Source organism: Balaenoptera acutorostrata, chromosome 8, assembly GCF_949987535.1.
Source record: "Balaenoptera acutorostrata chromosome 8, mBalAcu1.1, whole genome shotgun sequence".
NCBI classification, from domain to species: Eukaryota; Metazoa; Chordata; class Mammalia; order Artiodactyla; family Balaenopteridae; genus Balaenoptera; species Balaenoptera acutorostrata.
The window spans coordinates 36,635,620-36,658,361 of NC_080071.1; the positions used below are offsets into that span (position 1 = coordinate 36,635,620).

The 22,742-nt window shown below is 54.2% G+C and overlaps 3 protein-coding genes across 3 annotated transcripts; 2 read left to right on the forward strand and 1 right to left on the reverse strand.

The window, feature by feature from the left end:
• Positions 1–2,127: 2,127 nt before the first annotated feature.
• Positions 2,128–5,763, reverse strand: EVX2 (even-skipped homeobox 2). Its single transcript, XM_057551986.1, has 3 exons — positions 5,337–5,763; positions 4,165–4,436; positions 2,128–2,859 (listed from the first exon to the last, which is right to left on the reverse strand). The coding sequence occupies exons 1-3, from the start codon at positions 5,761–5,763 to the stop codon at positions 2,128–2,130; spliced, it is 1,431 nt and encodes a 476-aa protein (XP_057407969.1).
• An 8,758-nt stretch (positions 5,764–14,521) lies between these two features.
• On the forward strand, positions 14,522–17,675 carry HOXD13 (homeobox D13). The gene is made up of 2 exons (XM_007190444.2): positions 14,522–15,436; positions 16,225–17,675. Exons 1-2 carry the CDS (start codon positions 14,653–14,655, stop codon positions 16,473–16,475), a joined length of 1,035 nt encoding a protein of 344 aa, XP_007190506.2. The 5' UTR covers positions 14,522–14,652; the 3' UTR covers positions 16,476–17,675.
• A 3,764-nt stretch (positions 17,676–21,439) lies between these two features.
• Positions 21,440–22,402, forward strand: HOXD12 (homeobox D12). Its single transcript, XM_007190425.2, has 2 exons — positions 21,440–22,013; positions 22,164–22,402. Exons 1-2 carry the CDS (start codon positions 21,440–21,442, stop codon positions 22,400–22,402), a joined length of 813 nt encoding a protein of 270 aa, XP_007190487.2.
• Positions 22,403–22,742: the final 340 nt, after the last annotated feature.

Here is a 22,742-nt window from a genome sequence, read left to right on the forward strand (position 1 = left end):
AATATTTCATGGGAATATTTTAATAGACCCCAGGGAAAATACTGTTTCCCTGAAATATTTTCCATTTGATGAAAATAATAATTTCCCCTGTAAAGTGAATTATTTCAAAAGTTTCCTGAAAGCCTATTTTTAGGAAATAAATTTTTTAAATCCAGTGTCTTTAACACAAATATGTCAGAACATGAATTTGAAATAAATCACAGAAAAGAGTGCCAATGGGTATATATGGATGTGTGTGCATCTCTTACACATGTATATGTTTAAGAGACCAGATATCTATATATGTATGTATATATACATATATATACACACACATACACGAATATGTAGGTAGCACCTACATTTAAATACACACACATACCCACTTCGCTAGGTCTAAACATGCACTAGCAAGTTATTTTAGGGCTCTTCAGAAAAGCTCATTATGTGAGGAGCGAAGTGGCTCTGCGGGGAGCATTATGGAAATATCTGGGCTTGATTTAATGAGGCTGTTCACATTGGTGGAATATCAACTTAGAGAAAAGTCTACCCAGGGCGTCCAAGTTACCAAAATGAAAATTGGCAATTGAGATGATAAGAACGTGGCTTTCTTCTGCGAAATCACTTCAGGTAACAGAGATAACATTAAATAACATACATTCTATGCACCAAGAACAATGTTTTATGTACCGAGTCTCTTATCCGTCTCTCCTAATGACTTCCCTTAGCGGGTTGTTAGTACTTGACAGCAGGTCTCCGTGCGGGGAACTTTTCTCCAATTCCACATTCAAAGGAGGTCCATCAGAGAGCATGATTGGCAATTTTCGTCATAATCTGCACATTATTAGCATCAAAATTGACGTGGCAGTTAACACTGGTGGGTTTTGATGTGCCTTTCTTCAAGTTCAAGGAAACCCCTCCAGTAGCTGGGGTTGGCAGAGCGGGTCTCAACAACCCAGCGGTGGCTTTGCAGAGGCGAAGGCGCAATAGACATGCGTGAGAAATAAGCCAAGAACCATTTTATCCGAGGAAAAGGAAAGAGAGGAGGGAAGGGGGTGAGGGGAAGAGTTCGAACTTAGAAAAGTGTCTAAGGAAATGCTTCAGGATAATATATATTTAGAAATTCAAGTATTTCCCAGATGGAGTGGAACCCAATCGTTGGAAAACTGAGCTGAAAACGCTTCTTCAAATACTACAGCGATCTGTCAGTCTTGCCCTCCCCATCCTTTCGTTTCCCTTTCCTTTCCTGGCCTGGCTGTGGCAATCTCATTAGCCATTACTTTTTGCATAAAATATGCAAGATGCCTCCATCCCAAACCGCAGATCAGAAGAGAGAAGGGGGTTGTGGGCCGAGAGACAGGCGGCAAGACCGCCGCCCCTTCCCATCTCGGCTTTGGGGCTTTGTCCTTTCCGGGGACGGCGGCCACTGCCCCACCATCCTTGTCCCCCGCACGCAGTAAACAATCTCACACACACACCCGCAGCCGCCCGCGCTCTCCATCCGCCCTCCAGGCCTTCTTCTCAGACCTCCATTCTTCCGCTCTCCTCAGATAGGGCCCCTAACAAGCTCAGGATGAGAGAAAAACTGCTACCTCTTCTCACCCTCGTTTAAAGAAAAGAATGGATGGAAGAAACAGAGAAGCAGCAGGAACATCGGGGGTGGATTTCCCTCCCGCACAAAGCACTAGCGCACACCATTCCCTTCTCTTTGTTGTGGTTCTCCTTGCTTCTGGCCACGTGGCTCAGCCGAGTAACCGGGCCTGACGGCTTAAGCCAGGACCCGAGACCCCAGAGGACTAGTTTGGGGGCGAGGAGATTGTCTTGGGGAGACCAAGAGCTCGGGACAGAGGCAAAAAAGCGGGGTCTGGGCGGCGGGAAACATACTTAGAGGAGGGGAGGTGGCTGGGTAGCAAATACAAAAATAGAAATAATTTGAGGGTAAGCACGCCGAGCTTTCGTGCCGGCTCTTCCCCCCAATTCGGGACAGGTTCCCTTAGGCCTCCCGCGCTGGGGCGCCCCCTGGCGACAGCCTCAGCAGCGGGCAGAGCGCAGAGGGCACGTGGGCGCACAGGGGGCACGGGGGGCGCTCAGGGGACTCCCGGGCACACTCGGAGCGGCGGGCGCGGCCCCCTGGCGGCGGCGACGTAGTTATCTGGTGAGCGGCGCCTCCTCCCTCTGGTCCGGCGGGCTCACGGCGGTCTTGCTAAGCACAGCGGCTGAGTAGGGCAGGAAGCCGCTCTCGGGGCGTGGCGCTGCGGCGCTGCAGCCGAAGTCCGAGCCCCCGGCGGCCCCAGCGCCGCCGCCACCGCCGCTGCCACCCCCGCCGCCTCCGCCGCCGCCACCCCGGGAGCCCAGGGCGGCGGCGGCAGCGGCTGCGGCCGCCGCGGCCGACTGACTGCTGTGGCAACTGAGGCACGAGCAGGGTGCGGAGCCGCCGCTGGGGGGCGCCCCGGCCGCCGCGGCCGACGAGGCCGCGGCCGCCGCAGCAGCTGCTGCCGCTGCGGCCGAGGCCGCGCTGTTGAGCCCCGCGGCGGCCGCGGGCGTCTGGTAGAGGCCCGGGTGACGGAAGCTGCACAGCAGCTCCGGCCGCGAGTAGGGATGCGAGAGCGCGCGGAAGGTGTCCAGCGGGCGGATGGAAGTGGCGAAGGGCGATGAGGCCGCGGCCGCTGCGCCGGAGGCCGCAGCGGCCGCGGCCGCAGCCGTGACACCCACGTGCGGGTAGTAGTGCAGCGGCACGTGCGAGTGGAAGGGGTAGGGCAGGCTTCCGGTAGCGGCCGCGTGCGTCATCATGTAGGTGTAGAAGCTGGGGTCGGCCGGGTGCGGCCACGACATGGCCAGGCGCTGCCGCTTGTCCTTCATGCGCCGGTTCTGGAACCACACCTGCGGGGAGAGCCGCGCCGCAGCCCGAGTTAGGGAGCGTCCCGAGGCCCCAGCCCCCGCCCTGTGCCTCCCCGCCCCTCCCGGACCTCCGAATAGCCTGGCCTACGCCCCTCCGACCGGGCCCAGCCCCGAGTCCCCTCTCCTCTTCCAGCTGGGACAGTGTGGGCGGCAGTGTGGAGCGCCGTAGGCACACCCTCCTAAGCGAACAGAGTCTTCTTCCCTGTGTCCAATTGCTGCGGCTCCTCGGGCTTCTGCTCCCTTGCTTTGGGCTGCGTTTTCTCGTCCCAACCCAACCTTTCCTCCCCTTCCCGCCACCCACCGGTGCCCGGCCTCGCCAAGCACCCGTCTCTCAATACCAGGATTTGCACGGGGATTCTAGGCCTCCTTTGACGAGAAGCTGCCGCTGCAGCTTTTCTAAAAAGTCGCCGCGCGAGGTCTTGAGTCCTCTGAGCTGCAAGGAATTGTCCCGAGGGGCACGGGTCCGGTTCTGATATTGAAGGGATGGTTTTGTTGGAATCTTTTGCTTCAAATGAGTGGCGGGAGCAACATCCTCTTAAACTGGGAAAGGGACTTTTCTACCCCTCCCCACACGGTATCTAATGAAGACATCATTCGTCACAACTCTAAATTAAAGAAAGCCCGACCAAACCGAAGGGAGACTTTCACACTCCTCCCCTATCCCGTGGAGTTTCCTCTTTTCTTTTTCTAGAGTGCCAGATCCTCCGTGAGGATAGCCCAGCCTCCCGGCTATCTCTCCTGGACTTATAATAAAATTAATCGCCTAAAGATATGTAAATAAGGACAATTTCGTTGCTCCCCCCGGGAGGTTGCTTTTTTCCCTTTGCCCAGGAGAAAAAATGTTTAGAAAACTTTCTCAACCTAATCGATTTTTAAAATACAGTATCCTTTCTCCTTGTTGTAACGATTTATGTGAAAAATAAATCTCCAAGATCAAGAGCAAATGGAAAGTTTCACCTTTGGTTCGTGCCAGAGGAACAAAGACCAGACGGCTTTGCCGCCGAGGGGAAAGTGAGGCCAAGGACATGGGCTAGGGGCACCTGGGCAGGCGCTGAGCTGAGGCGAGCGTTTGCGGCATGGGCTGCGCCATTCGGGGGCTTCCCAGGTCAGCCAGGCCGGCCAACCCTTCGGATACGGCAGCTGAGAAATAAATATGCCAGTTCCTTTGGTGACTCTCCCCGCGGGTTTTCAGGCCCTCAGCTAAATCTAGCCACCCAGAAAGGAGAAACAAAAATCAACCCAGACACCCTGGGGGAGGCTAGAACAGGCGCATGCTGGAATCAATACCTTGATAGTGGTTTCGGGAAGGTTGAGCGCAGCGGCCAGCTCGCACCGGCGGGGCCGCGACACATAGTTCTCCCGGTAGAACTCCTTCTCCAGGCGCGCGATCTGTTCGCGGGTGAACGCCGTCCGGTAGCGCCGCACCTGATCCGCGCCAGAGCCGGAGCCGACCAGCGCTGCGCCCGCGCCGCCGCCGCCGCCGCCTCCATGCAGGCTGCCGAGGCCAGAGCCCGACGCAGACGTCGTGGTGCCCGCGGCTGAGCCACTCTCCGCGAACCCTGGCAAACAAACGGCCGACAGCGCATGAGTCACCGTAAGACCAGGATCTCCGCGCTGGGGCTGCACGAGGATGGGGGAAGCCGCGAGAGGAAGGCGAGGCGCTGCCTGAATTGATGGGATCTGTCATGCTTACAAATTGCTGCCGTTAATGGAATCAATAAAGTTTGGGGAGCTCTTCATAACCAAATAATAGGAACTCAATTGGAAGGGGGGTTGTTTTGTTTTAATAAAAGGAAATTTTCAGCTCAGGAGGAAAATTGGCCAAGGGAAAATGCCTACATCTAGACTCAGTTTGAGAAGCTCTGGATTTGCCATGATCTGGAGACCGCAGGTCAGCTTTCTGTACGGCCTCTAACCTTTCTTTGACAGTCTTTGGGATTTGGTTTAAAATATTTTAAGATTGGAAAGACAGCAGTAAGTAGCTCAAACAGGAACCATTCGGGGGTGGACTCTACTTTTCAACTCTCTCCCGCTGACCCAAGAGGGTCTCCCAGAGGCGCCCAGCGAGGCTCCCTTCGACTTAGAATGCCCCCTTCACTCGGCCTTGGGGCTCAGAGGCCGCGGAGTTCGGAGCAGCTGCCCTGGGCAGCCTTCCCCCAACGCGACTCAGTGGATGGCTAGGGGTAGGTCGGCTCGCATGGGTGTTTAGACCCGCTCGCAGAAACATTTTCTCGGACTCAGGAGCGAGGGCAGGCCCCAGGCCTGCGTCTCTCTGGGAGGCTCAAGGAGCAGAGCCGGAGGGCACGGTTCCACGCCTGCGTCCCGCCCCCGCCTGAACCAGCTCTGTGCAGCTCGCTGCAGAGGGTCGGAGAGGGGCAAAGGCACCAAGAACAGCCGGCAGGGCAGCGGAGGAACAGAGAGGATGGGACTGGAGAGCGCGTCGCGGGCGGCGCGATTACCTTTGCCATTGTTTTCCTTGAGCGGCGCGGCGCCGAGGCCGCCGGGCGAGCGCAGCGCCGAGCAGCCCACCTCCACGTCGCTGCTCATGTCCGCCTCGGCTGCCGCCTCTGAATAATGACCCGGCTTTTTTCGGCCCTCCGCGGCGGACGCGATTTCGGAGGAGACGGTGCTTTCGCTGCCCGGGTGCTGCAGGTTGAACAAAGTATCTATTTCGAATTTGCCCTTGGCAGGGAGGTCTCCCAGAGCGCTGTGCAGGGGGGCGGACGGCAGGCGCGGGCTGAGGCGAGCCGGGTGCTGCGAATTTTCCAGGGCCTCGAGCACAGCATTGCCAGCCGAGTCGGACAAATTGGAGAACCTCTTGCCGGCCGTGGGGCTGTGCAGCCCTCTCTCCATAAGAATCATCTCTTTTCTTATTCTTTCCATCATCTCAGCTTTCTAAAAAATGTCACAGTGGCCCGGCTGTCCCGTCCTAATGATGGGCTGCGCCTAGGGCTAATTCTCATTCAGCCCCAGCGAGCGCCTCTAAATATTATTATCTCTTTTGGAGGGAGGCGGAAAAATTGTGGGATGCCACAGCGAGGGAATGACTGGTCAAAATGACCCATACATCCTTCCGAGCCCGAGATGTCATTCATCAAAAAGTAGCGCTCGCTCGTCATTAAGGTACGAATGACGCCGTTCGAATAATCATTTATTGTAACAGGTTTATAAGCAAATAAATACACGCTCCTGTCAGTGGGTAATGAAGGCGGCTTCAGAGCAGACAAATAGATCCAGGTAGGAGGCGAGAAGAGACAAGAAGTGAGGAGGAAGGCTCCCGGTCCTTTGCCCGCAGGTTCTGCTCGCCCGGGGGTTTGGCCTCGGGGGTGAAATTGACAGTCTGATTAATAGAGCGCGCAGCGGCACATTTCCCCCTTCATTTAGGGGCATCATTACGCTCTCAGTTTGCTGGGTTGCCCCTTAGGTCCTAATCATGCAGCGCCTTCCTCATTTTTCCTCGGACACAGATACGTGTTAAATAATAGATAATGCTTTGATTTTCCAGAGTAGATCGTCGGGAAGTTTTGTTTGTTTGTTTGTTTGTTTTTAACATTTACAAGCGGGAGAAGGGTAAGGGGGGGACGGGGGAGGATGTAGGAAGAGTTGCGTAAGGAGAAGACCTTGCGCTCCTGTCTGGATTACTTATCTTTCGAATTTCAGAACCAAATATGTATTTTATTTAACAAATAGGACGCCGCGTTCTCTCTCTCCCCACTTCTCCGCCTCAGCCTGGCTACTCTCCTCCCACCCAGGAGGGAGAGACAGAGAGAGAGAGAGAGAGAAGGAGAGACAGGGAGAGAGAGAATCTCATAGAGTTTTGAAAGCACTTCAGTGCTACGTGGCTGGGGAGGTGCGTTGGGCCCGCGCCTCCAAACGGAAATCATTAGGTTCTCTCTGATTTTTTAATACCGTTTGCAGAGTGAGTCCTGAACTTGAAGTCCCAGGTTTTTTACTTTTATAATCCTGCTGATGGATAGGCTTCTCGCCTACGCATTTTCCCTAGGGGAAATGAACTCGGCTGGACGATTTCATTGCAGAATTCAACAGCTAACTTTAAACACAGTCGCAATTTACAGTGCCATATGGGCCGCCCCAAATCCACTTTTACTTTGCCAGCTTTCCCCCTCCCTCCTCAAATCGAATTATTTGTGGCAAAGTTGCCGGGTTTCGAGGTCAAGGATGGGAAAGAAGAGATTTAGTTTCCTTCCCCTACCATCCCCCTGCCCTCTCTTCCCCACTCTGCTCTTCTTCCTTCTCTCCTTCCTCCTCTCCCCCACCCCAGCCTCTTACCTGTGGCCCCGGATATTCCCTGCGCTGAGTCTGGGCGCGAAAAATCGCGGACTAGCCTTGCTGCTGCTCCTCCCGACCTGAGCTTGGCGGCTGAGCCTCTTGGCGATAACTTTGATGGTCATAATGACGCTGGTGGCAACCATTTTAACGAAGATCAATCTTCACTCAAGGCCGTTACACGTCTCCTCCCTCGCTTGCGCCCCACGATGCTCGGACCCCCAACGAGCTGTGCGGGTCCACCCACCAGCTGCCCAAGGGGAGAGATCCACGGCCACCGGCAGGAACAAGGGCGGATAGAGACGGGACCCGGAGGTCGGCCTGCGAGCTTCCGAAGCTGCCGAGAGACCCTGGCAATCTGGGCGCTGGTCTCGGGTCCTGCACCGCCAACCCAGACCCCAACCCAGGGCCCCCCCTTTCCTCCCTGCCGCCACACCCAGCACATCGGGGGTGTGTTAGGGGCAAACCCGAGATCTATTTGCCCATCTCTCTGTTGGCGCTTTCCTTTTAACTTTGGACCCGTTGGGGGCGCGTCAGGAATGTAAAGGGAGGCGAGGTGTGAAGTATATTTATATACATTTATACACAGAGTCAATGCCAAAAGTTTATCTCCTGTTCCCCTTGGCACCCACTTATTTCAACAACGCGAGTTCTGCTTCGAAAATCAATTCTGCCTCTTTAAGGTAATAAAATGGAATTCTCTCCCAAGGTGAGAAATGGAAAGCTGGATAGGCACCTGGTGACTGGAGAGGTGAGAGGTGGGACGTATAATGGGCGTCGGGAGCTCAGAGGAGGACATCACTCGGGTCCACCTCCGCCCCTGCCCCAGAGGCCACCCGACTCCGAGCACTATGAGCCCTTCTCGCGCCGGCTTTCCGGCCATTAACGTGGTCAGAGCTCAGCCTTGCGGATTATCCCACCTCTCCTTCCCTCTCCTTCCACAGTCCGAATGCCCAGTTCCACCATCCCTGGCAGGCCGCGCCCAGCGGAGGGGGGTTGCTGTCCCAGGAACTTGGGAAGGGTACCCCCTAGTCCCACTTAGCTTTAGGGACTGAATGGGACACTTCGGTCCAGGCTCCGGTCCGGGGGGGGGGGGGGGCCAAGGCCCTGGCAGGGGGTGGGATCGGGCGGAGGCGCGACTTAAGCGGAAGTCGCAGATGCCTTTATTGCTGTCGTTTGGCGCCCCCGTCTGTTTTCTTCGCGGTTTCGGCGGCTGTGAGCTGCTTTCAATCGCAGGAGCCGCCGCTGGGGGCGGGGTACTGACGGCAGCCCCTTCCTCCTTCACCCCGCGGGTGGGTCTCCAGCTTCCTCCCTTCCTCGGGGACTCCTCGGCCCTCGTGCCAAAACCTGTAGCAAACCGGACCTCAGTCTGTTGAAAAGGGAAAACACCATTTCTCGGCGACACCTTCATTCATTAGTGGTTTCCAAAACTATTTTGCACCTTTTAAATAACACTAACATTGCGTATTCTAGCACATTTATCATGAAAAGTATGTTCGAGACCATGTCAGGAAAACTACTCACACTAAAAGACACCCAGAATTTTTCACTGAACTGCGCTTAGCAGACAATGTTTCATGGGAGATGGTGAACATTCCATTACAATATTTAATGTCCCTTAATTTATGTAGATTCCACATTTACCAGTAGTAGTAATATTGGCCCACCTATATAGAGCTTTAACTCTGAAATTACAAGTGCTTTTTACATACATTAGCTTCTCTAATGCTCAGAGCAACTCTAGAAATCATTCTATTATTATCCCTTTTTCAGAGATAAGAAAGCTTCCACACAGAGATTAGAGAACTTGCTTGTGATTTAAGTTATCTCTGATAATATCCAAACTATACGGTATTTTAAAGCTTTGGGCAGCATTTATTGTTGGTGCTTTTATTTTGCATATGTCTTCTTTAAATACTCAAAAACATTGAATCTGCATAGAGGTAGTGAGAAGACTGACACAGTTCTGTTGGGGTTCATTATTGAAATACCCAAACCTTGCAGCTCTCCCGAAATGTCTAGGCTGAGACTGGGAACCACCTGTCAAAAGTCCCTGGTTATCAGACGCAGCCTCCAGGCCATCAAAACCTCCTACTCACTACCAAGGCACAAGACTCACTCAAAAAAAAAAAAAAAAAAAATCAACCCATGCCCGCGTGGTTTGGCAGGAATTTTTAAGATGCGTTGGGGTTGAGGGTTCGGAAAGGGCTTTCTCCAGGAGGGCTGAAAAGCACTTTTTACTCCAAAGGAGGAATTACATGAAAGAGGCCTAAATTTGTTTTTGTTGTTAGGCCTCCAGACTAAATATTTGTTTCTTGAGCAGCGGCGGGTCCTCCGAGGTGAAGTGGTAAACACTTTTGGCCTTCGACTGAAGGTTGTAAAAATTTGTCCAGGCTGCCCGAGGGGAGGAGCGCCGGTAGAGCCGGAGCTGTCGCTGAGTCCCGCAAGCTCCGGGGCCTGGCTCCTGCCTTCGGCGAGGAAGGCTCCGGGCCAACGGGGCCCGAAACCCGCAGGCCCGCAGCCGGACGCAAGCTCGCTCGAGGACTGGGGCCGCCGAGTGCGGCGGGACAGCAGGACGGCTAGAACCCGGGCTGAGAACATGGGGTACGTTTTCTTTAGGCTGAGTGCGGTCCCCACGGCTCGGAGGTTTCGGTTTATAAGGGAAGATGCGGGTCTGGCGACTGCAGGACGGACTCTGTACTGGCAACTTTTTGCTGCCATCCCTCGGCAGGCCGGCCTCGCGCCGTCTCCTCCGGGCCTCTCTGGCTCCTTCTATTTCTCCTCCTCCTTTCCCCTACAATCCCGCGCCCACCAGGACCGCCTTGGGTGGGGGCTGGGAGAGTACTTTGTCCCTGGACTCCGGGGCTACCCCGACTGAAGCCTGCCTGAAGCTCGTGCGCCCTCGACGCGACAGGAAAACTTGCAGGGACATCTAGCGCCGAGCCTGGGGAACTGCGCGCCGCCCAGCCGGGAAGCTAAGCCGGACCACTTACTCCTCCGCTTCCTTCTCTTGGCCTCCTCCGCCCACCGCGCCCCGCCCCGCCCCGCCCCGCCCCTTCGTGGTTAGGCATTTCCCTAACCTTCATCCCTTCCTGCTGCCGGTGACCACAACTGGATTTCCCACCGAGACGGTGGGGCTCTGCGGAATGTGGGTGGGGGTGAGACAGATAGAGAGAGAGAGAGACATTTATTTTCTTTCATCTCAAAGGGCCGACAGAGTGAGCACTTACTGGACTTCAGTTAACAATGATACTGCTAGAGAAGTATTCCGAGGATAACCCCACACCTTGAGTTGTCGGACAAAACAGCGGAAGATGGTTTTCGGTCCCATCTTTTGTTTTGCGAAAAAAGCAGCAAGTTACCCGGGTCCTCGGGCTCTGCACCCACCCTCCGGCTCCCCCTTCGCAGTGAGATTAGTGCTTCTTTGAGAGGGAAGACTCTCGCTGTGTTTAATTCCCGCCAGGACGGTAGGAGTTCTCTCCATCCCAAACAAGGGCCCACCGCCCTGCGGGAGGTAAACCTGGTTTCACCAAATAACGCTTCGGTTTGAAGAGGTTTTTTGTTGTTGCAAACAATTTACATTTAATAGAGCCTAATTGTGTTATTAAATCCAAACGGAATACATCTCAGACACAGAAAGTGCCTAAACTCAGGATGCCACTGTCTGGCTCTTGCTAGAGACCCCTTTCTTCACCCCGGGTTTGCTGTTTTTTTTAATCCTTTTGATATCTCCAGCCTGAGTGAAACTGGGTATTGCCTGCAGAGGGAAAATTAGCGCCAAAGCTGGCAGAGCACAGACTTGGTTAAGAGCACTGTCCAGCCAGTTCTGCTGGACTTTACTTTGGAATTAAGACTTTATTTCTACACTGAAGTTTTGGCTTCTTACAAGTTAATTAGAGTGGTGTCCTGCATTTTCTGCTGTGGCCATCAAGGAACACACTTTCAAAGGAGTCCCCAGGACCCCATTCTGTTAGGACCCGGCTATTGTTGTCCTGGCCCTAATGGCCACCGATTAGGTCGTTAATTGAGCTCATTTCTGTCTTGGCAAGCAGAGGAACTTGTGTTCTTCAATAAATCTAAATCGCAGTCTGCATCTACCCCTTCCCCAACCCAGGACAGGGACATGATTTGAAAGATCAGCTACAAGGAGGAAAAGAGAGGATGTGACTTCCAGGATATCATCAGTTCCCAAAAAAGGGTGCTTGGGCAGACAAAGGAGGGAAAGGAGCAAGTGATGGGAGGGGAGAGCAGAGGTGACCTGATTTTCTCTGGTAGAGTAGGACTTTGGGCAATGAAGGGCCACCTTGAGTTTCTCACCAAAATCAGGAAAGATGGCAAAAATCACTGAATAACAACACATCAGTTTTTGGAGACATTTTTGTTTGCAAAGACTTTCGTTTAACAGAGACTATTTCTGTTGTTAAAGCCCCAACATAATACACCTACCCACCCACACACAGCGTTCAGTCTGTGCTCCTGGCCAGCTAAAGAAAATTATTCCCGTTAAGTTTAAACCTAAAATCACCTTGGATACAGGGTATACAAGCTAAATGAATATTCCTGCAAATTCAGCCTCAAAATTCCTCCACTACCTACCACCCCCAGCTTGTAAACTATGTGTCGTCTTAGTTCATAAACAGAGCAGCCCTGACTTTGCCTGGTACTCAACCACTGCCCTATGATCCAATAGGAGCAGCTGCCCTGGGATGCTAGGTTTAGGGGACCTTCATAGGGTCCAGTCAGAGCCTCTTTCCTAAGGGGAATCCCCTCCCCCAGGGCCAGGACCTAGAAGGCTGTACTGGAAGAAGGTTCAGCTGCAGAATAGCAAGAGGCTATGCTCCTTACTGTTCAAAACTTCCCTGGTCTCTGAATACCTGCTAGGATGGGTAGAGAAACTCCAAGTCTTGCCAGAGTTCCACAAGGAAACTGGAGGCAAGGCCACCATTGAGAAGTGTCTTTCAACCAGAGCATTAATTCACACTTTGCTTCCAGTCCTGCACAACTTAATTTGCTGCATGGAAAATTAAGCCAAAAGTGAAGGGCTGTCCGAAATCAGCAAACCTTGACAAGTTCTTCCTTCCTATCTTAATTTCACTTTCTTCACTTTTTTAGCATATAATCAGTCATTAAAATGTATTTATCAGATAGAAAATGGAGCAGAAATTCCAGGGCACAAAAATCACAGAGATATTTAGTTTCGAGAGACTGAAAGTTTGTTGGTTCCAGTTATGTCTTAGAAATATTTCAACAAATTTATTTGAGGTAACAGAAAAAAAATTTTTTAAGTATCTCCGTGCTTTCCCTCTCTGAGAAAAAGAAGGGGATACAAAGGAAAAATAAGAGCATTTCAGGGGGCAGCATCCCATGACTGGTTTGGTACTGAAATTGTTGGGTAAAGAGAACCCAGCCAAACTCTTCCAAAAAGTCAGCAACCCTGTCACCTGGCTCTGGCTGGCATTTTAAAAAAACAAAAAAAACAAATCCAGCTTCTCTTGCTAACTTCTGCTTTCTCTCAAGAAACCGAAATTGTTCTTACCAGCAAACTTCCATCCTCTACAATTTTCTGCAGAGGCTTAGGCCCCTCCCGTCTTGAATTGATCATGAACATGTCTAGGACTTCAAAAAGGTCAAACAAATTCGCCTGCTTTTCCTTTCCAGCACCCCTCTCATAACTTTCCCCTTTATTTGAGCCTTTTATGGTTACTGCGTTTTGCGTGTCAACACTCCCAACACCAGCAGCCCACCCTGCGATGACGGGCCAGGTCCAAGAGGGCCTCCCTGGCTCTTTTAGTTGCCCCATCCAGGTCCTGTCTTGGTCCAGAACAGTGGGGCTAGGTGACAAGCTGGCTTCACCAATCACAGGCTCAGGGGAGTGATTTTCTTGGAGGTGGGCTGGACTGGGGTGTTGCTGCTACAGAACGAAATGGGCTCACTCTGAGGGCTCTCCTACCCACCCCAGTACTGTCGGCCCATCAGATCTAATGTTGCCCTTAAAGTGGAGCCTTAGAGTTGCCGCAGGACTCCCATAGGCTCCCCGCTAATGTCTAAGATGGAGGATGATGGACCGGGGTTCTGTGGCTGAGGAATGGAAGGAAGGGATGAAGAGAGGGCTCAGGGTTGTGATCCCCACACCCTGGCGGGGCTGCCCGGAGCCCACCCTACCCCCTCGAAGTCAGACCCTGTTGCTCCGGGCTGCTCCCATCACGAGCCCCAAATTTGCTTGGGAAAAACACCCTCTTAATTTGCCCCTCTCACTTCTGTGCAGTTGGCAGCTTGGAAAAGAACACGAAACAAAAGTTCCTGGGAAAGTGAAGTTTTCAATTAATTGGTGTGAGTAACGGGCGGGGGTGGGTGGTGTCTGCAAAATGCAAGAGGCAGTTCGGCTGCTGGGCGAGGCGCAGAAATTTCCTGGAGGGCGGCAGAGTGGCTTTCTCCCGGCGCCCTTCAGAGGGTCTTTCTGCGGACCCGGGGAGGCTGCGCCAGGGCTGGGGAGCCCAGCTCGGGAGGCAACTCCCGGCTGGCCTGAGTGTAGAGGCGAATAGCGTGGACCAGGCGTTCGGACTTTTTTCGCTGGGGCAGATCCTCTGGTTCGCCGCGCCGAGGACGGGTCTTTTCGTCCGCTTGATTTATTTGTAAGTCTCTGTCCCCGGCCCCAAGGGCGGCTTCGTGGGCATTTTCCGGGTGGACGGCGTGTGCGTATTGGGGGAGGAGGGGTCTGCTCCAATTGGTCTTAATTCGGAGGATCGCCCGAGAGAGCACGCGTTAAATGCCTTTGCCCCGTAGCAATACGCAAGGTAGAGAAAATTAGCTTCCTCGGGTTTGGGGTCTAGGTCAGCTAATCCGAGGAATTAAACAACAGGATCAAAAATCGGTCTGTTTTCACATCATTCTGATCATCCCTGTCCTTCTCCTTCATTTAGCTGTGCAGCTCAGGGAGCCAAGGAGAGGTGGCAAAAACTGCCGTGGCCGAGACAAGGCGCAGGCCTCGGCGCCCGCCTCAGTCGCAGACGGGGCCTAGGATGGGCGGTCGCGCAATCAGCTCGTGGGGGTGGCTGCGGCGCAAAAGCCTGGGTCCGGGGGAGGGCGGGAAGGGGCGGTGGGCTGCGCGAGGGCTGGGGAGGGGTAGGGGCCGGGGTGGGTGGGTCCAAGGGGCCGGGGCCCGGAGCCAGGCTGTCCCGCGCCCCCACCCCACGTGGCCCTGCGCAGCCAATGGCACGGCCCCGAGCGGGAGCCCTCGGGGAGGGAGGCGGCCCCCCGACCGGCTCAGGCCCCCTCCCAACCTGAACTTCGTTTTTATAAACGTCCCGCGATGAGCTAACCTGTTGGAGGGCGGGCTGGCGGGCGGGCGGGAGGCTCGCAGAGGGAGAGAGGGCGAGAGGAAGAGGGCGGGAGCGAGAGAACGAGAAAGGAGAGGAGGGAGGAGGCGCGCCGCGCCATGGGGTCGTGCACGGGGCCGGGGCCGGGGCCGGGGCCGGGCCAGGCCGGGCCATGAGCCGCGCCGGGAGCTGGGACATGGACGGGCTGCGGGCGGACGGCGGGGCCGCCGGGGCGGCCCCGGCCTCCTCCTCCTCCTCCTCCTCCGTGGCGGCAGCGGCGCCGGGCCAGTGTCGCGGCTTCCTCTCGGCGCCAGTGTTCGCCGGGACACACTCCGGACGAGCGGCAGCGGCGGCGGCGGCGGCGGCAGCGGCAGCGGCGGCGGCGGCGGCGGCCTCGGGCTTCGCGTACCCGGGGACCTCTGAGCGCGCGGGTTCCGCCTCGTCGTCGTCATCTTCGGCTGTGGTCGCGGCGCGCCCGGAGGCTTCCTCCTCCAAAGAGTGCCCGGCGCCCGGCGCGGCCGCTGCAGCGCCCCCGGGCGCCCCGGCCCTGGGCTACGGCTACCACTTCGGTAACGGTTACTATAGCTGCCGCATGTCGCACGGCGTGGGCTTACAGCAGAATGCTCTCAAGTCGTCGCCGCACGCCTCGCTGGGAGGCTTCCCGGTGGAGAAGTACATGGACGTGTCGGGCCTGGCAAGCAGCAGCGTACCGGCCAACGAGGTGCCCGCGCGAGCCAAGGAGGTGTCCTTCTACCAGGGCTACACGAGCCCCTACCAGCATGTGCCCGGCTACATCGACATGGTGTCTACCTTCGGCTCCGGGGAGCCTCGGCACGAGGCGTACATCTCCATGGAGGGCTACCAGTCCTGGACGCTGGCCAACGGGTGGAACAGCCAGGTGTACTGCGCCAAGGACCAGCCACAGGGCTCCCACTTTTGGAAATCATCCTTCCCAGGTAGGGACGTTGGGAAAAGGGGAAGGACAAGAGGGAGAGATGCAGGGAGGGAGGAAGAGGAAGAGAGAAAGAAGGAAAAGAATGGATTGGGAGTCTACGCCCCTGCTTGGGAGTTGGGCACCTATCCTCCTCTCCCCAACCATGGTTAACCCAGTGGAACAGTCGGTCCAGTTTGTGTGAAATCTGTAAATTCATCCTTTTGATTTAAATTGCCTCTCTCACAACCCTTTTCTTCCTGTGTGCGGACACAGGCCTATTTTTCTCCTAAAGTTGAAGGTCTTTGCTGCCCTTTGCTCAGGCCTTGGCCCCTCCTCCCCAAAGAGGTGTCACGGAGTTGAGCCCCACTTTTGAAGGATATGAATACCCCAGAGTGACCACTAAAGCTTCCAAGAGCTCACAAGCTCCAAACACAGGAACACGAAAAGTCAAAGTCTGAACAAGCAGCCTAGGTATTTCTTTTTAAGTCTGTGTATGTTTGTGTGTTTGCAACCAGCATTTGCAGAAACTGTCCTTATGAGAGTCCCCAGCAACTACACCATAAAATCTCAGGCTTGTTAAGATGCCGGTTTGAGAAACCATGATGATCCATCATACTGGCCTTCACTTTGAAGTGTAAATAATCTTTCTTTAATAACATGTAAATAATATGTCTGTGTAAATAATAATAAAGTGTAAACAGCCTGTCTTTCTTCATTCTCTGTACCCCCTCCAAGTCTACACACACAGTCCCCAGCTGGGTGCTCCAGATATCCTGGTCTAATTTCTCCTGTGCTGTTTTTTTATACCAGGGGATGTGGCTCTAAATCAGCCAGACATGTGTGTCTACCGTCGGGGGAGGAAGAAGAGGGTGCCCTACACCAAACTGCAGCTCAAAGAACTGGAGAACGAGTATGCCATTAACAAGTTCATTAACAAGGACAAGCGGCGGCGGATCTCGGCTGCCACGAACCTATCCGAGAGACAAGTGACCATTTGGTTTCAGAACCGAAGAGTGAAAGACAAGAAAATCGTCTCCAAGCTCAAAGATACTGTCTCCTGATGTGGGCCAGATTGGCCACAGAGAGTTTAAATGCTTCCACTTGCCTCCAAAAGACCTTTGGAAAGACTTGAATATGTATTTAATTCCCCCATTCCCCTGCCAGTAATGGCAAATTTTGTGAATTGTTTTTCTCTCTTCCCCTAATCTGGCTCTAAAACCTCTTGCTGCCCAACCTGACTTCGTAGTCCTGTTTCTTACTTGTTTATTTTTGATTTTGCTCTTGTCTAGGTTTATTTTTTATGACTTTTTAATGTTCTGTTTCTCCCTCCAGGCCAGTATAAAGGACTTGAAGTATTTTAAAATAATCCCCCCAAATGAATTTCAGAAGTGCCATTTTGATTTTAGGGTTTTATTTTTTTAAATCACTTTTTATGCCTGTTTCCAGCACTTCTTATCTTCATAATCCATTAGGGCAGAATGATTTGCAGTCATTCATATCCTGTGATTGGGTAATTGAATCATTAGCTCTCAGGAGTCTCCCTGAGGCAAATGGAAACAGCTCTGGGCAAGCAGTGTTCTAGGGTCACTGGGAAAGTCTAAAAATAGGAGGCTGGAGGGACTGTGATGGCTTTAAAAGCAGCTACCTTATTAAATAGGGTTTGTATCAATATTGGAGTGAAGACAATCTTTCTGACTTTGGGTCTTTCACTTGCTGTTGTAATTGTGTTTAATACACCTTGTAGATTTGTGCTTTTATAATCTTTAATTTGGAAATAATGTGTCCACATGGACGCCTTCATTTCTCTAGATGCAGATATTTAAATGGCTGCAATTGGCAGAGTGACCCACGGATGGTATAAACGCATCCCCTCTCCTTGGCCTCCAGTCTGTGGGGCTAGAATTGAGACCATCTCCTCAGTTCCCTGAAAGAGGCTTGAATCAGTGTGGCCATGGGTGGGAACTTTTATCCAGAACCCAGCGAAGAACTTGACTGTCTGAACAAATGTATTGGGCTCTCGTGGAGCTTTAAAACATCTAACAAATGTGGAGCTCTGAAGTCCAGGAAGAAAAAAAAAGATGTTTCTGAAAGTGATGATAAATAACTACTTTTAAAGTGCTGCATATTTATACAACTGAGAGATTATTTTTGTAGATGCAATGTCTGTGAGCTGAGATACATGGGCAGTGCTTCAGGCATTTAAAAATCACTTTTTACTCCTAGGGAGATGCAAATAAACAGAACTCTCTTGTTTCTTCTGAGTCTATACATTTGTTTTCTTTTTCCAAGCTTGTGTTGCCTCTAGAAACTGGTCTTATTTATTATAAAATCTTGTTATCCTGAATGCTATGGGATTCCCTATAGGTGAAGGAAACGCAACACCAGTTCTGGTCTGTAAAACCTCCAGGCTCTCCACTTCCATCACCCCTTCCCTCTCCTTTTCCTGTGCCTTTAAGATAAATAGTGATAACTTTAAATTAGGATATAATTTGTGGTGTCTAAAATTATATTTTTTACCAGACCAGCTCAAAAAAAATTCCCAATTAAATTCTACTTCTGAAAATGAAACATTTCAGGCTTATCCCTTATCGCCTTCTCCCAGCAGCCTGCACACAGCAGTTGAAGACTGAAACCATAATTATACACCCTAAACCTCTAGACGCAATTTTTAGGCACTACGAACTTTCTTTCTGAGGGCTTTTTGCCACTCAGGGAAATGGCCGCTGAGGAGCTGGATGCCTCGTCGTTGTTAGCACCCGGGCGCGATGAATTCAATGGCTGCTAACTTTTGGTATGTGAGTTAAATACAGTTGTGTAAAACCTCACACGATATGTAAACTCTTCTGGCGGGAGGATTCCCCTGTGGATCTGCCAGAGAAGGCGCAGAGACCCAAGGTTCGGAGCTACTTTCGTTTTCTCCTCCTCGGCTTGATTTCTTTCGTATCTTGCAACCGACTTCGAGCAGGCAATTTCGTTTTAATTGAGACAGGCAGAGAGAGAGAGAGAGACAGAGACAGAGAGACAGAAAAGGAAAAGTGACCACGATTCAATCTTTCAAGAAGAAATAACCCCTGAAAGTGGGGCCACACCGTCCCGACCTTCCACTTCGGAGTTACTAACATTTTCTCTCTTTTTCTCACAAGACGTGTTTTCATTTGAAACGGGCCTGTTTCCCCTTCTTCTCCATCGTCCCCCCCACCCCCCGCCTTCTTTTTTGTAAATTCCAGACTCCAGGGCCGCATCCTATTTCCCAGGTCCATTTCTCAGGTTTCCTGACGTGGATAGGGAGGATTGCCTCGAGGTTTTCCTTTCATCTGTAGTCTGCCGGTCAGTTTTCCCCGCCTAAGAGAAATGGGAGGTTTGCTGAAGATTAAAACTGCGCTCAAACGCTCTCCAGTGGAATTTGAATTGACGGCTAAATCAATAACAGATGAAGACTTTGTTATTTATATGCATTCCTTTTATATTCTGAATTGAGGAGGGAGGAGCGGAGCCGGTCGGTGGTCGGAGGGCTGATAGGGAGGCCCGCGAGGCGAAGGGAGCTTCAGGGAGAGGCCTTTGCTTCTGGTGGAGACTGAAAGGCCGCAGGGAGAGCGCCTCCAAAACCTGGAAGGTTAGGAGCGCCGCCGGTGGAGAATCAAGGCTGGTGCGTCTGCGCGTGATTCAAGAGGCGAAGGAGGCTTCGGATCTGGGACGTACTGCCACACAAAGGGGCGGCCGCGACGCTTTCCAGTCTCTGGCAGCCCGCTGTGTCCCTCTGACTCCACTGTCCCGGCCAGCTTTGCTGCTACGATCTCCGGCTTTCCGAGACGCTCGGCCGCGCCTGACAGCGGGCCTCATTGACCGCACGAGCTGGCGACCCCAGGCCGGCTGCGCCGCCCTTCACTGTTGATCTTGACCGTGCGGCGGCGCCTCACCAGGCGTGGAGCTCGCTCGCCATCTCCTGGGCAGTCCGCGGCATTGGCAGAGCTCGCCGTTTAGCTCCGCAACCAAATCCTCTTTTCCCATTCTCCAGCTCACCAGCAAAGCCTCCCTCCCTCCCTCCCTCCCACCCTCCCTCCCTCCCTGTCCCGTCCCCAGCTGCCAGCTCCACGGTACAACTTTGTCTGCTGGACCTAGGAAATTATAAACCCAGGAGATGAGGTGGGGCGGCTGGGCATCATCTGAGCCAAAGAGAAATGGAGTCTAGTTGTTCTAGTCTTTTCTATTTCTCTTTTAATTCCTTTACACCTCTAGTCCTATAGGGCAAACCGCAGCTATGCGGCTGCCAAAGCGTCCGAAGAAGACACACCTGGACCTGGAAATACCGGAGAATCGTTGTATAGTACTGAGGTAGGAAGAGAGAAGACTGCAGGGACCCGTTGGAGCTGGAGCTTTCAGACCTAGGGAGGCTGTAGCTCCTGGAAAACAGGGCAAGTTTCCCAAAATGAGAGCCTAGGTTCCCTAAGTCCCTAGGAACTGAGGTTGCAGCTTGCGCCTACACCCCGCGCCCCTCCCCCCCCCATGAAAGGACAGGGAATGGAATACGTCTCTGTTTCTGAGCTCCTAAGGAAACTCCGACAGAGCCCTGAGGAGCCCAGACTTGCCCAACCCCTACCCCTACCCCCACCCGCACCCCCTACCCCCGCCCTAGAGCAAGAAGAAGAGGCCGATTGCGTTCCCCAGAGCCGCCCAATTGGTCGCCATAACTCACACAATAAAGTCGCAGCGCGCTGGTCAGCCTTGCCCTCCGGCGGCGCCTGTGTGGTCTCCGTGCCGGAGCTGGCGGTCTAACCAATTCCAGCTTGGCTCGGGGACCGCGAGGCGGGCTGCAGGCTGGGGCGGGCGCCAGTCACGGGGTAGCTGGGGGTCTTGGGACCGGAGGCAGGAAAGGAGGATCCTTAACCCTCCGGCCACACTAGACTGGAGGAACAGCGGCGGGGACTGCCACATTGCTCCCAGCGAGGGAGCGCTGCCGCCTGCCACCCTGTTCGCCAGACCTCCGAACCCGCCAGCGGCCCGCGCGCCCCTGGAGGCGCTGAGCAGAGGAACGCTGCTAGTCCGCTGCCTCGGTGTGCCCTGCTGTTCCCGGCCGGTGGCTCTGGCTCTTCTGTTCTTCCACATCAGATCAGGGGAGCTCGTCCTGCACGCCACGGAGTGGATTAACACCTTGGAGTTCTGGTTTGAAGGGCTGCAGTCTCCAAGGTGACTGCTGGAGATTAAAAGAATGTAGCCTTTGGCCACGATTGGCCAATCAAGCTGTCCGGGTCCCCAGGCCAGCATTCTCCATGGACCTGGATGGTGACTTTCTTAGGAGTCGAGGGCTGGACCATGGAGAAGCACACCAGGAGTGATGTGAATCCTCCTTCCTGGGCGCCAAACTTAGGCAGAATTTGTGATGCATTCCTCTTCTATCAGCAAACTATGCCTGCGGCCGGGGACCCAGGGCTCAGGCAGCGCTGGGTCTTCACTGCCAGATCATGCGTGCAGAGTCCAGTCCAGAGGGATGAGGTGGGGAGGGACGGGGTAGGAGTAGCTTTACTCAGGCCTAGCGACAGAGTTAATGGCTCCACCAGACCAAGGGCTCTCTGGACAAGCCAAGAAGTGCACCGTACTGGAAAAGGCCTCAGCTGCGAGTTAAAGCTGGTAGAAGCAAGCCTGGCCCATGTAGCCAGCGGAAAATGGGAGTGCAAAGCCGGTCAAGACCAAGAAGGGCCCCAAGGGACATTGAGGCAAACGCACCCGATGCCCAATGCCCCCAGCTGCTGAATTCAGCCTGGAAACTCGAAGAGGCTTCACCTTTGCTCAACATGCCTTAACTCTGCTTGGCAGCCTCGTCATTCTCCATCGAATACTGCGGGTGTTATCATAATACCCTGAATGGGGGTGGGGAGGGGAGAAACGGGTCGGGGGATGTAGGCGGTGCTGAAATGACCGGCTTTGAAGAACCTGCAGGCAAAGTTTCGTCCAATCGTTTGAGCCTGTCCTCTTATTCCCGGTTGTAACTAAATACTGCTGCAAGCGCAGCCCAAGCCCTTTGTTGGAGATGTGTGAGCGCAGTCTCTACAGAGCGGGCTATGTGGGCTCGCTTCTGAATCTACAGTCGCCCGACTCCTTCTACTTTTCCAACCTGCGGCCGAATGGCGGCCAGTTGGCCGCGCTTCCCTCCATCTCATACCCGCGCGGCGCGCTGCCCTGGGCCACCACGCCCGCCTCCTGCGCCCCAGCGCAGCCTGCCAGTGCCACCAACTTCGGCAGCTTTTCCCAGCCCTACCTGGCTGGCTCTGGGCCTCTTGGCCTGCAGCCCCTGGGCGCCAAGGACGGATCCGAAGAACAGGCCAAGTTTTATACTCCCGACGCGGCCGCCGGGCCGGAGGAGCGTGGCCGTGCGCGGCCTCCCTTCATCCCGGAGTCTAGCCTGGCCCCCGCGGCCGCTACTCTCAAAGCGGCCAAGTACGACTACGCGGGTGTGGGCCGCGTCGCGCCGGGCTCTTCGGCCCTTCTCGAGGGGACACCCTGCTCCTCCGGCTTCAAGGACGAGACCAAGGGCCCGCTCAACTTGAACATGACAGTGCAGGCGGCGGGCGTCGCCTCCTGCCTGCAACCTTCGCTGCCCGACGGTAAAGGGTGGCCACGCTCCGCGAGCGACACACCCCGGGCCGGGGTGGGAGGTGGGGTGCAGGGGAGAGTGTGTAGAGGGAGGGAGCCGCCAGGGGCGGGCAGGCAACCGGGAGCGGGCCGGGCTGACCGGGGTTGGGGCTGTGTTGCAGGCCTGCCGTGGGGGGCGGCCCCGGGGAGGGCCCGCAAGAAGCGGAAACCCTACACTAAGCAGCAGATTGCGGAGCTGGAGAACGAATTCCTTCTCAACGAATTCATCAACCGGCAGAAGCGCAAGGAATTGTCCAACAGGCTGAACCTCAGCGACCAGCAAGTCAAAATCTGGTTCCAGAACCGGCGTATGAAGAAGAAGCGCGTGGTGCTGCGTGAGCAGGCGCTGGCGCTATACTAGCTCCCGGTGTGGCCCCGGCCGGGCCGGGCTGGGCCTGCCTTTTTTCACCGAGGCCTGGCGTGAAGGAAGAGAGGGGATAGGGCTTTTCCTTCTGCTCCTTCTCTGCTGGTTCCAGGTACCCTCCCGCTCAGACGGCAGCCCCAGAAGCCTGCAGGAGGTTTGTTTGGAGGCCTGGCCGGTTGAGCATCCACTCTTTCCCCTTTCTCAGAGAAGCCTGCAGAAGTTGCAGCACAACCTTGGCCTTGAGGCTTCCAGAGTGGGGGTCTGGAGTCATCTGTCCTAACTCTTAGCTGGGGCATTATTATACCCAGGGCTCACTCTAGTGTCCTTGTACTTGGAT